General features: G+C 40.7%; 1 protein-coding gene across 1 annotated transcript; it reads right to left on the bottom strand.

Annotated features, from left to right (window-relative positions):
• Positions 1-4474: 4474 nt before the first annotated feature.
• On the bottom strand, positions 4475-8271 carry LOC139214693 (immunoglobulin lambda-1 light chain-like). Its single transcript, XM_070845603.1, has 5 exons — positions 8243-8271; positions 7810-8150; positions 6790-6837; positions 4949-5257; positions 4475-4832 (listed from the first exon to the last, which is right to left on the bottom strand). The coding sequence occupies exons 1-5, from the start codon at positions 8269-8271 to the stop codon at positions 4564-4566; spliced, it is 996 nt and encodes a 331-aa protein (XP_070701704.1). The 3' UTR covers positions 4475-4563.
• Between the last annotated feature and the right edge of the window lie 5752 nt (positions 8272-14023).

Genomic DNA, 14023 nt, shown 5'->3' with positions numbered 1-14023 from the left:
GCGGAGAGCTGAGCCGGTCCATACTGGATGAGCGTCACTCAGATCACACTCAAAGCTGTTATTTTCACCTTCACCTGAAAGCTTTGCTCATAAAGTACGCTACAATAGTTCAGTCTGTAACAGATTAAAATGTGGATGACCTTTTTTCTCTCAGGCTCCGTGAACACTAAACATTTCTGTTTTAAACGTTTGCTCAGTTTACACCTAAAGGTGACTGTACTTCTGCACTTTGGAGCTCCTAAAACAAAGAGATTTGAAAATGCTGCTGACCTTGATTTAGTTTGAAAACTCTGGGACTGTGTTTTAGTCTGAGCGGATGAAATGGAGACCTCTGAAAGCGATGAGGCAGACACAAACGTTTGCCTCCAGTTTGGGTCTGAAGAGTCATGACGTGTCCTTCCCTTGACTGCCTTCACTCCGGGACAGTCCCACCTTGTCCTCAGTCTAAACAAACAAATCTCTGGTCCTACTTTACACCATTGCTCCTCCGTAGTATTTTCTGCAAACAGCAACCAAATGCAGAGTAGAGAATGTGCTTCTGGTTCACCCTGGCATGTGCATACCTGGTGTACATGAGTGTAATGCTGCTCGTGCTGAAGAGTCACAGGGGGTCGTTTTAACTTGTGAACTGAAGTAATTCAACTGCAGGACATGTTTATATATCCAGTTCTTACAGTCAACAAGGCAGGACATACCAGGGTACATCTGTGGTACAGGGCTCCATCGGGACATATAGTTGGGTGTCATCGACGTCACCATTGAAATCAATGTAATCCACACACAGGATTTGCCTCGGGGGTAACATGTATATAGTGAATAAGAGGGGATCCAGAACAAAGCCCTGTGGGACCCCTGCCGGTAATGGTAGTCAGAGCAGCAGAAGTAGTAAATGCATTGTGTGTGAATGTGTTTGTTTCCCTGCAGCCATTGAAAGGCAGCAGTGTGAAGGATGTGTGGATGTGTTCTCCACAGCTGTAGCAGGGTTTGTATTAATAACAGAAGTTGCATCAGGTGGTGACGCAGTGCTTCATTACAGCCACTAGAGGGGAGCAGCGTCACAGTAATAATCCTGACAGATGTTTTAAAATTGGTAAAACATCTATAGATAGATATACATAATAACTTTTAGTGAAGTATTAGGCAGTGAAAATGAACTGTACCCACAAACCACCACTGTTATGTAATATATATGTATTGTACTGTATGTGATCTACGTGTCCAGTGCTGACTGACAACAATAAAAACACATGTTGTTGCATTCGGTGGCTCTTTGTACTTAATAGTTCTCAGGGTCGTCTTGCCAGCTTGGAGCGTGGTCAGATAATATCAGGCTTTCTATGAGCTCCCACAACAACTTTCAGTATTTGTAGGACATAATTCTTATTTTATACATAATATTCAATATTTCTAATGATATTATTTTATTTCCTTTGTGTTACCAGCTGTAGTTCCTGTTTTTAATTCAAATGTTGTTGTTTGATTTTGCTTTAATCTCAGTTTGATCGATTCCTAAGCACGTCATTCATTCATATCATTGTCTATTATTATCATTATTACTTCCCTTGTACGATTTTGTTTAATTGGTCTGGTTGTGTAAAATAATATTCTGAACTGGTCGGAAACACAAATCAAACTATTCGTCACTTATACAGATATTTTCTGCTAAATAACTTATTATATTGTATAACGTATATTATTGTATATTACAGTTGTGCTCATCAGTTTACATACCCTGGCAGAATTTATGATTTCTTGGCCATTTTTCAGAGAATATGAATGATAACACAAAAACTTTTCTTTCACTCATGGTTAGTGGTTGGGTGAAGCCATTTATTGTCAAACAACTGTGTTTACTCTTTTTAAATCATAATGACAACAGAAACTACCCAAATGACCCTGATCAAAAGTTTACATACCCCAGTTCTTAATGTCGTGTATTGCCCCCTTTAACATCAATGACAGCTTGAAGTCTTTTGTGGTAGTTGTGGATGAGGCTCTTTATTTTCTCAGATGGTAAAGCTGCCCATTTTTCTTGGCAAAAAGCCTCCAGTTCCTGTAAATTCTTGGGCTGTCTTGCATGAACTGCACGTTTGAGATCTCCCCAGAGTGGCTCAATGATATTGAGGTCAGGAGACTGAGATGGCCACTCCAGAACCTTCACTTTATTCTGCTGTAGCCAATGACACGTCGACTTGGCCTTGTGTTTTGGATCGTTGTCATGTTGGAACGTCCAAGTACGTCCCATGCGCAGCTTCCGGGCAGATGAGTGCAAATTTCCCTCCAGTATTCTCTGTTAACATGCTGCATTCATCTTGTAACATCAATTTTGACCAAGTTTGCTGTGCCGTTGTAGCTCACACATCCCCAAAACATCAGCGATCCACCTCCGTGTTTCACAGTAGGAATGGTGGACCTTTCATCATAGGCCTTGTTGACTCCTCTCCAAATGTAACGTTTATGGTTGTGGCCAAAAAGTTCAATTTTGGTCTCATCACTCCAAATGACTTTGTTCCAGAAGTTTTGAGGCTTGTCTCTGTGCTGTTGGCAGTTGTGGCTGAAATTTTTGTTGGTCTACCTGACCGTGGTTTGGTTTCAACAGAATCCCCCATTTTCCACTTCTTAATTAGAGTTTGAACACTGCTGATGGGCATTCTCAATTCCTTGGATATCTTTTTATATCCCTTTCCTGTTTTATACAGTTCAATTACCTTTTCCCGCAGATCCTTTGACAATTCTTTTGCTTTCCCCATGACTCAGAAACCAGAAACGTCAGTGCAGCACTGGATTAAAGATGCAAGGGTCTGTCAGCAGCCCAGAAACTCACTGACCTTTTATACACACACACTGATTACAAGCAAATAGATCACAGGTGAGGATGGTTACCTTTAGTAGCCAATCAAACCCGTTTGTGTCAACTTGTGTGCATGTTATCAGGCCAAAATCTCCAGGGTATGTAAATTCTTGATCAGGGTCATTTGGGTAGTTTCTGTTGTCATTATGATTTAAAAAGAGTAAACACAGTTGTTTGACAATAAATGGCTTCACCCAACGACTAACCATGAGTGAAAGAAAGGATTTTGTGTTATCATTCATATTCTCTGAAAAATGGCCAAAAAATCATAAATTCTGCCAGGGTATGTAAACTGATGAGCACAACTGTATATGTGAACAAGAACAAACTAAAAATCCTGATTTTGATGACCACTGTCCTCCAATTAGATAGTTAAAAAGACAAATGTGAACCAGACATGAACCACTGAGGCATCAGATCAGAAAACACTCATTAGTTTGTTCAGGAGGGCACCGACAAAGAACCCTTTAGGGGTGTTTGTGTGAGGACTTGTTGGCTCTCGTCAGCTCCAAGTCTAAACTGTAAAGTTCACCTCTGAGAAAAAGCTGCAGAGAGGAAGAAGAGTTCATGGGTGTGAAGAGCAGCAGATATGAATCTGCTCTCAGTGGTTATTAGGACTCATAAAAAACTGTTGACAGAGAATCAACACTTGGTTTCCTGCAGCAGACGGGCTGTGTGGGTTTCTGCTCTGCAGCCTCCTCACCGTCAGCTGCGCTTTTTCACATTAGTAACACGGCGACAGTTACAACCATGGACTCTGGTTAAAGGATCGTTCCAGGAACTTAAGTTTGACTTCAGCGCTCAGTACTCACTGTCTCAGCTTTGATCTGTGGTATTAATCAGTGAGAGAAACAGCTCAAGTCAGAACTGACCAGCTGAAATAAAAGTAAAAGTAAGTAAAAGTAAAAGTTTCTTGGCGTATTATTGGATCAGAAACAACCAACACACCCATTATTTTGCCAACATTCAACCCTAAACCTGACTGATGAAGCCTCCATGTCATCATGTTTTAGCAGTTGTAGCTTCACAGCAGCTCGCTCTGCTGGTCGTTCATGCGTGTAAACAACAGCGTCATCAGCGTAGAGTCGAACATCCAAACTGACAGTTATAAAAGGGGTCAGTTCTGGACCTGGTGACACACCCTCACCTACTGACTTGTATATAACAGCTATATGTTTGTGTCAGCTTATCTTTGTGTGGATTTGTTGTCCTTGTTTAGCTGTGTGCTCATATTTAGATCTTCCTGCACATTTGTTCTTGGCACTGAGTCAAGTTACTTCTCAGTCTCAACAGACACAGCCAATGAAATTATTCCTGATTATTTGTCATGAAACCAAACCGAAAATCATAAAAACACAGATGTTTATTAAACAGAGACACTGTGATATTTTAGTTTAATGAGATTGTTACACTGAGAGAATTTGAAAACCCTTCAACACTCTCCATAATATATTTAAAAGAAGCAGAAGGAAAGCACCAATACTATAAACGATGAAACATCTACCAGACTAATGATTTAGCTTCATTTTCTGAAAACTTAAAATAGTAATTATATATATGAAAGTGTATTTACAGTATTTACAGATTGTTCCTCTGTGTAACTGTATATACATATATATGTATTTGTTTATTTATATAAGTATATATAACTGTATAGTGTGTATATGTGTATATATGAGATTTTATGGTGAGAAAAGAGGAGCAGAAAACAGTCAGTCAGCATTTGTGCAGTTGGTGGACGGTCTCTTGTTTCTGCAGATCATCAGCAGACAGAGTCCACAGCAGTACACCAGACTCTTCACTATCAGCACTGTGGACAGCAGCAAGAGCAGCTTCACCCTGCACTGGGACTGGAAAGAGGCTGATGCTGGAGGTGATGGTGGAGGTGATGGTGGAGGTGATGTTGGAGGTGATGTTGGATGTGATGTTGGAGGTGATGGTGGATGTGATGTTGGAGGTGATGTTGGAGGACCAGAAACTTCTGAAACAGAAGAAGAATAAAACAGAAATGTCAGTCCTCTGCTGCTCTGCTCTCTTGAACAACGTCTCCACATGAAGCTGAATCAGTGCTGAACACAGTCACCAAGCCTTCATTACCTTCTCTTATTTGGGCCTCCACTGTTCCCCCCTCGTGCTTCACAGAGCAGTGGTATTTAATTGTGGACAGTGTCTCCCGACCAATCTCTATGATTCTACCGGTGCATCCAGACTCTCTGAGCTTCAGCTGCTCTCCCTCAGCATTTCCCATCTTCACCGGACGACCGTTCACCATTTGTCTTTTCCAGGAGAACTGGACCAGAGGAGGAAACATGCCTGAGGCCACACACAGCAGGGAGCTCTTCCCCTCCTGCTGGGCTCTGGATGTTACTGGGTACAGGCTCACCACGGGCTTCACCACCTGCTCACCTGAAGTTTGACAGCAGCAACAAGCAGCACAGACACACATTCACACGGTCAACAGCAGCTCACAGCACAGCACTGCATTCAGTGTGATCCTGGAAACTACCTGGACTCTGCTCACTAAACTACTCATCAATACAGCACAAAGTTCACTGCATACACTGGATTCACCTTCATGGTGACACACCTGTCGTGCACTGTCTTCATATGTTCTATGGGGACAGAAGGAAATCAGGATTTGTTTGAATCTACAAACTTCATTCACTACAACTGCAAATGAATTATTGTTCCTAATAATGTGATATAAGGTCATTATGATTTTCCCCTTAAACAATGGACAATCATTTCCCTATATTATGGTAATGTAATATTAGAATAAAGGACAGGTTCAATACATTTGTCATGTCAATCACTTCAACATGTATAACATATTATATATTTACCACCATAGACTTTACCCCAATCAGGACAAGAACAAAGTGGTGCATCAATCATTTCACTTTTTAAATGACACTTTTTTAAACTTTTCAATAGAGCAAAATGAACATGATATGTCCTGATTTACGGAGGACACACTCATATAAAAGTGATAATACTGAGTATAATGTGACACAATATAATGATTCAATTTATCCTACAGCGGAAAATACTTTTTCCATGTTGGGGATCATTTACATATTAGAACAAATTACATCTTCAACTGAACATCATTTTGCAGTTGATGATTCTCATTATATTTTTAGAAACATATATTTAAAAAAAACTAATCAATATTCATACAATACATTATTCTAATAACTTTTCTGTAACATTTTTAACTGTTATACACAATTACAATGACATGTTTGGATGTGTTGACATATAAGAGAGATCAATCCCTGAGACTAGATTAAAATGTAAATAATATAATATAATATAATATAATATAATATAATATAATATAATATAATATAATATAATATAATATAATATTGTCTTGTTTAAATTACAGCAGTATAGAATTCATCATATTTGAGCGTCACATAATATTTATATTTATAGATATTATAATTGTATTAGGATACTAATATATATGCGTGTGTGCCGTTATGTGTCGTCCTATATTATATCACAAACACAGCACATTATATGAGCTCAGCATTAAAAATATTCATTGATTATTGTAAAAATGCAGTTAGTGACATGGTTAATGAGGCATAATGACGTCTATTATCTTGTTTTCAACAAACAGAGATGGAGCTGAATTACTGAGAGGATCAAATACTGTATATTTGTAACTACGCCGATATCAGACTCTTAATGTATAAATGAGTTTGATCTCCTGCAGACATAAAGAATGACTCCAGTTGTGCAGTGAGATTTAAAGGTATTTTCAGGAATTATGAACCGTTTGATGTAACAACAGCTGCACGGCTGCAAGATTTCTCTACTAATTATCAAACAACTAACATGTGAAGCCCGAAGCAGCAGAAACTGATTAAAACACATTTGAACTTGTTCAATAGAACAACTGAAGGAAAATGAAGGTTTATTCTTACCTGTTACATACAGTTTAGTTCCAGAGCCAAAGATCCAGTAGCCGTATCCTCCCACAGTGAAACAGCCTGAAACAAAAACCTGCTGCTGCTGAATGTGTCAGCTGAGCTGAACGAGTCCAAATGATGAAGCAGAGTCATATTTCAGCTCCATGATGTTTCTCTAATGTTCACATCAACACCACTGTCTCTTCTTTCTTTGTCTCTTTAGACACACCAGCAGTGCTGCTCTGTGGGTGCTGATGTCTGTCAGTCCTGCTTTAGTCCACATGGATCGGACCTGGACCAAAGGATGGATGGATGGATGGATGGACATCAAAGTTTGTACACACGTTCTTGGTCCCCAGAGGATCGACTTCATTAACTGACTGTGTTGACTGTGACTTTTTATCATGCAAGTAAAATAAGGAGAGAGGAAGGAATCTGAGATGAAGACATCCGGAGGGAGCTCGGAGTAGAGCCGCTGCTCCTTTGGGTCAAGAGGAGCCCGTTGAGGAGGTTTGGGTATCTGGTCAGGACGCCTCCCAGACGCCTCCTCCTGGAGGTCTTCCAGGCACATCCAACTGGGAGGATGATCCAGAACCTGCTGGAAGGATTGTAGATCTCCTCTGTCCTGAGAACGGCTCTGGATGCCCCAGGGGCAGCTGGACTGCAGTTTAGTGATGTACAGTTATATATAGGATATATACACAAACATGTAGAGAGCACATAGAGACAGAGATGTAAACAGGGACCTTTAGATCAAAGAGGGATGAAGGTAAAGAGCACCAGTGTGCTGTGAGTACAGTGACAGTGATGAGCTTGAGTTCAGCAGCCTTATGGCCTAAACGTTGGGGTTCATCCTCTGGGGACCAGAAACATCCACAGGACATTTATGGAAATGTGGTCCTGATAACCTGCAGCTAGAAGGATGGAGGTGAAATATGTGAAGCTGGGCTGGTTCACTGCTCTCTTCCTGTCACAAACAGTCTGACGGCTGTTCATCTGCTGGTTTTTGTTCAGGCTGCAGGGATCATTTCTCACTGTGGTAAACTTCCTTCCAACAGCTGCAGTAGTAGGAGGCTGAATGAGAGACGTTAACTCTCTGGATCTGCAGCTCCCAGCCCTTCTGTTTCTTCACAGCTGAGAAATCATTTTTCTGAGGATGATTGTAACCTGAATTAACTTCACCATTATTCTTATCAATACGCAGAATCACTGTGAATGTTCCTGTGTCTGTCTTCTGGTACCAGTACACATAACTTGTATCACACTGGTCAGTTCCTTCACAGCTGAAGGAGACCTCTTCTCCGACTCTCCTGGTCAATGTTAAATCATCCTGAATCAGCTCTGCTGCCATGGCAACCAGCGCTGTAGAGACACAGACAGGTAGATGGAGGTCAGTGTGACAGTGTCTGCTAAGGCCTGAGTTTGCTGGCTCCTGATTGGCCGGAAACACTCACCTGAACACAGCCAGCACAGAGCAGCAGCCGGGAGGAAAAGCATCTTGTGCGGCGGTGTTTCCTCTGGGGAACCTGGGGAGAAGTGGCGCTCCGATGCAGCCGAGGCCAAACGAGGACGAGCTGCCAGATCAGACGAGGGCCGCGTGGTTTCTAACAGGTCCTCAGACCTCCCATCAGCCCCTGCGGCGGACAGATAAGGACGCTGCTGCTGAGTGACGCTCAGCTGAAGCTGTGCTGTGGTTTTCTGCTGAGTCTGAGGTTTTAGATTCATTTCTTACTGACACTATTTATCTCTGCTTTATTCTCAGTGTTGTTAATGTTTCTTCTAAATGATTCTTCCTTCTCAGACTTGTGTGTTTCTCTGAACTCATTCAGTCAGAAGTTTCTTCTTCTTGATTTCAGTCTGACAGCAGATAAAAACTCTGAGAAACACAAAAAAACCTTCCTGTTCCCACAAACACAGTCAGGTTGGTGGTGAATTCACTAACACACTCTGTTATCTGTTGTTCAGCAGCTGGGATGAAAAGACAAAACTAGGCTTTTGTCCAGAGTGAAATGTTTTCAACCTTGGTGGGGACAAAAGCTGCCTGGATGTCGTTTCATTTTCCTTTTGGTCTTTTCTGTCTTTTAAACGTCTTCTTTCCTCCCAGCGCTTCAGTCTTCAGTCTGTTCCCTGCAGACGGATCTGATCTTTGTTTCTGTCTCATGTTTGTGTTCAAATAGATTTTCTTCATGCTGTAAACTGCAGTGAAACCAAGAAAACACTAATAATCCCACTTCTGCTTCCAGTTGGTTTTAAACAGTAACTCACACAAACGCACTGAAACTTTAAATGTTCTTTCAACACTGATTACTGATCTCATACATTTGATTCTGACAACAGGAGGATTTAGGCCGTAGAATAAAATCATTCCAACAATATTTATATCACAGATTTTGTGTCTAAATAATTATGTACATTATTTTTCTAAATAATATTTCAATCTTTTCTCTGCTGTGGACTGTCTGGGTATAATTTAAAGTGCAGTTCCACATCAAATCAAACTGTTGTAAAAAGTATTCTGTGGTTATTCTAGTTCAGTTTCATTATCATCTATATTTGTTATTGTCTGCAGTTGTTTTTAATTAAAATATTCACATATTAATTCATAGAAAACGTTAAATTATGATTCTAATATTATGAAATAAAGACAAACTGCTGCTAATTTGGAAATGACTGAATATTTATTCATATATATTCAGTTCTTCTTCATCAGTTTTATTGTGTCTTGTGAAATATGTCTTCACTTTATTGAATCCTATATAGGAGCTGCTATAAAAGATAAGCTGTACCTGTATCTCCATGTTCAGCTGTTTTCAGGACAGAAACACGTCCTGACTCTCTGTATTCTATAATATCTGATGATATTATAGAACATTTGATATCATACATATGAAATGATGCTGATGTTGTTCCCAGATGTTCTGACACTACAGTCCTCTGTGTAAATCTGTAATTCTCTCCTCATACTACACTTTATATGTCAGTACTTCTATCTGTTCTGTGCTGCTGCTGCTGCTGCTGTGAAGAATAAAACCTTCACACTGCTTCCCTCTAGTGTCTGCAACAACACACTGTTTCAGACTCCACTAAAGCTGCAGCTGCTTCTGCTCCTACTGTTGGTGCCTTCTTTGTCTTTCTAGCATCACTGTTACACCAGGCCTTCCTCTCTGGCACCAGTGCTCATGGAGACCTTTAACGTCTCTCTGGCCCCGTCCGTTATTCCCACGTGCTTCAAACTGTGGACAGCGTCCCCGTCCGGAGGAAAGCTCATCCCACTCTCAGCCACACCAAACCAGCATAAAATACTGCACGTTTCCACCGCTCTCCATCATGTGGATTATAGAAGTTCATGCCTGAGGACAGCCTGCGTAGGCCTGGCTCAGATCTGGAGGCCTGGACGAGTCCCAGCAGAAATGCAGCTCTGTTAAGTTCAGTAGAAAGGCTGGACACACACGTGGACTGTGGAAGCTGAAGGAGACTTTTAAACAGGGTTTTATTGCAGGCGTGTAAACATGGCCGACGAGGAGATTCCACGTGGTGGAAAACAGGCGGCGAGAGGCGGAGGAGCGGGTGGAGGCTGGAGATCTGGGAGTCCTGATGGTGAGTGGAGCAAGCAGGTGATTCAGACCCAGAGTGTGGTGTCTGTGGCTGGTGAGGACAGAAGACCTGGAGCACAGGAGAGCAAAGGTAAGTAACACAGGGACACCAGAGAACTAGCGGGGTTCAGCCGTAGTGTCTGAGAGACCACCGACAAACCAGCAACGAGCGGAGAGCTGAGCCGGTCCATACTGGATGAGCGTCAGGTGTGCAGCTGAGAGCCTTTGTTTGATTGTCTCTTTACATTTGATGTATTGATTGATTATTGTTAGTTCTTTCACAGCGAATCCACTCAGATCACACTCAAAGCTGTTATTTTCACCTTCACCTGAAAGCTTTGCTCATAAAGTACGCTACAATAGTTCAGTCTGTAACAGATTAAAATGTGGATGACCTTTTTTCTCTCAGGCTCCGTGAACACTAAACATTTCTGTTTTAAACGTTTGCTCAGTTTACACCTAAAGGTGACTGTACTTCTGCACTTTGGAGCTCCTAAAACAAAGAGATTTGAAAATGCTGCTGACCTTGATTTAGTTTGAAAACTCTGGGACTGTGTTTTAGTCTGAGCGGATGAAATGGAGACCTCTGAAAGCGATGAGGCAGACACAAACGTTTGCCTCCAGTTTGGGTCTGAAGAGTCATGACGTGTTCTTCCCTTGACTGCCTTCACTCCGGGACAGTCCCACCTTGTCCTCAGTCTAAACAAACAAATCTCTGGTCCTACTTTACACCATTGCTCCTCCGTAGTATTTTCTGCAAACAGCAACCAAATGCAGAGTAGAGAATGTGCTTCCGGTTCACCCTGGCATGTGCATACCTGGTGTACATGAGTGTAATGCTGCTCGTGCTGAAGAGTCACAGGGGGTCGTTTTAATAACTTGTGAACTGAAGTAATTCAACTGCAGGACATTTTTATATATCCAGTTCTTACAGTCAACAAGGCAGGACATACCAGGGTACATCCGTGGTACAGGGCTCCATCGGGACATATAGTTGGGTGTCATGGACGTAACCATTGAAATCAATGTAATCCACACACATGATTTGCCCCGGGGGTAACATGTATATAGTGAATAAGAGGGGATCCAGAATAAAGCCCTGTGGGACCCCTGCCGGTAATGGTAGTCAGAGCAGCAGAAGTAGTAAATGCATTGTGTGTGAATGTGTTTGTTTCCCTGCAGCCATTGAAAGGCAGCAGTGTGAAGGATGTGTGGATGTGTTCTCCACAGCTGTAGCAGTGTTTGTATTAATAACAGAAGTTGCATCAGATGGTGACGCAGTGCTTCATTACAGCCACTAGAGGGGAGCAGCGTCACGGTAATAATCCTGACAGATGTTTTAAAATTGGTAAAACATCTATAGATAGATATACATAATAACTTTTAGTGAAGTATTAGGCAGTGAAAATGAACTGTACCCACAAAACACCACTGTTATGTAATATATATGTATTGTACTGTATGTGATCTACGTGTCCAGTGCTGACTGACAACAATAAAAACACATGTTGTTGCATTCGGTGGCTCTTTGTACTTAATAGTTCTCAGGGTCGTCTTGCCAGCTTGGAGCGTGGTCAGATAATATCAGGCTTTCTATGAGCTCCCACAACAACTTTCAGTATTTGTAGGACATAGTTCTTATTTTATACATAATATTCAATATTTCTAATGATATTATTTCATTTCCTTTGTGTTACCAGCTTTAGTTCCTGTTTTTAATTCAAATGTTGTTTCATTTTGCTTTAATCTCAGTTTGATCGATTCCTAAGCACGTTTTCCAAAATGTGTTTTATAGATACATTTCAGTTTTCTCTTTCTTATTTCAATAGTAATGATTATCATGATGACATGATGACAATATTTCATTGTCATTGTGTATTATTATTATTATTATTCCTCTTGTATGATTAAATGCCTATTTTCAATAGATTAAATAAAACCTATTTATTGTGGATTTTTACCTTCAGAATCTCTATTAGATTTATACTGGTGTTTTCTCAAGAGAAAGTTTAATTGGTATGCAGAGTACCATCACAAAATATTGAAGGTTGTGTAAAATAATATTCTGAACTGGTCGGGAACACAAATCAAACTGTTACAAAAGTCGGTGGGTCATCTGTCTAACAAAAGATGGCTTGAGTTGCAAAAGTTATTGAGGTGCTTTATTTACAAAAAACAGTGAGGAAAACAGAAAGTTGGACGTCCACAGCAAAACAAAAAAGACCAAAAGTAAAAATACCTGTCACCTGTCTGACTCCGCTGACTCCTCGTGAGCTTTGGTGGCCAGAGCCTTATAAATGTTAAGCCCCTCCCCCTGGACCAACCAACCGCTGATCAATCAATAATCTTCCCTTTAAACAATCAGCTTCACTGCCAGTTCTTACATGAATCAAAAATATCACACAATATCCCTACTTATAGGCATCACCACTTCCCAGTCAAAGGCCTTAAATAAACCCCAAAGCTTTGACACAGCTTCATCAGTTAGGTAACATCACCTATAACCCGGTTAGAGATGGTACCTTCCACCATCAGCACACCTGCACTGGACCTCTGTAGCTTCTATATAAGCCAGCACTATATATCAGCTCTGCTTCAGACCCTGAAACATGTGCCGTCCACAATCTGTGACAGAGTCTTCGTCACACAAACTATTCATCATTTATACAGATATTTTCTGCTAAATAACTTATTATATTAAACAACACACAGAATTTACTGTGTTTTCTTGTACAGTTACATTATTGTTGCTGTAAATAGAAAAACTGTGAAAATATTATTTTTATTTCACATCAGAAAACTCTTTGCTGTGAAAATGTGAACAAGAACAAACCTGATGCTGATTTACTGAGTTTAGCTCCTGCAGCTCCTAATATAATCTATTCTAAAAGAACCCTTTAGGGGTGTTTGTGTGAGGACTTGTTGGCTCTCGTCAGCACCAAGTCTAAACTATAAAGTTCACCTCTGAGAAAAAGAGAAAAAGCTGCAGAGAGGAAGAAGAGTTCATGGGTGTGAAGAGCAGCAGATATGAATCTGCTCTCAGTGGTTATTAGGACTCATAAAAAACTGTTGACAGAGAATCAACACTTGGTTTCCTGCAGCAGACGGGCTGTGTGGGTTTCTGCTCTGCAGCCTCCTCACCGTCAGCTGCGCTTTTTCACATTAGTAACACGGCGACAGTTACAATCATGGACTCTGGTTAAAGGATCATTCCAGGAACTTCAGTTTGACTTCAGCGCTCAGTACTCACTGTCTCAGCTTTGATCTGTGGTATTAATCAGTGAAAGAAACAGCTCAAGTCAGAACTGACAAGCTGAAATAAAATGTTCAACCTGCTGCAGTCTGCTCTGATCCCACTTCATCACCTCAAACACGTTTTCTTTCATTTTAGCAGTTTCATTGATTATTTAAGAATCCCTTTTAATAAAGATGCAAAATCAGTTTTTCTGTTTAATGTGTTTAGTTTGTCCCCATTCTAAGTGTGTTTTCAGGTAGGACTTGAGTGTAAATGTCATATATAACTTCTATATTTCTTTGTGATGTATTTTGTGATTCTGTATATTCTGTGGAACATGAATATTAGTCTAGTCAGTAACTATAACAATCCATTTCGTCTCGATAAAGCTGTAAAAGTTTCATGGCGTATTATTGGATTA

This window comes from Pempheris klunzingeri, chromosome 15, assembly GCF_042242105.1.
Source record: "Pempheris klunzingeri isolate RE-2024b chromosome 15, fPemKlu1.hap1, whole genome shotgun sequence".
Taxonomy (NCBI): Eukaryota; Metazoa; Chordata; class Actinopteri; order Acropomatiformes; family Pempheridae; genus Pempheris; species Pempheris klunzingeri.
The sequence above is the reverse complement of the archived record's forward strand: the minus strand, read 5'-3'. Positions and strand labels throughout refer to the sequence as shown.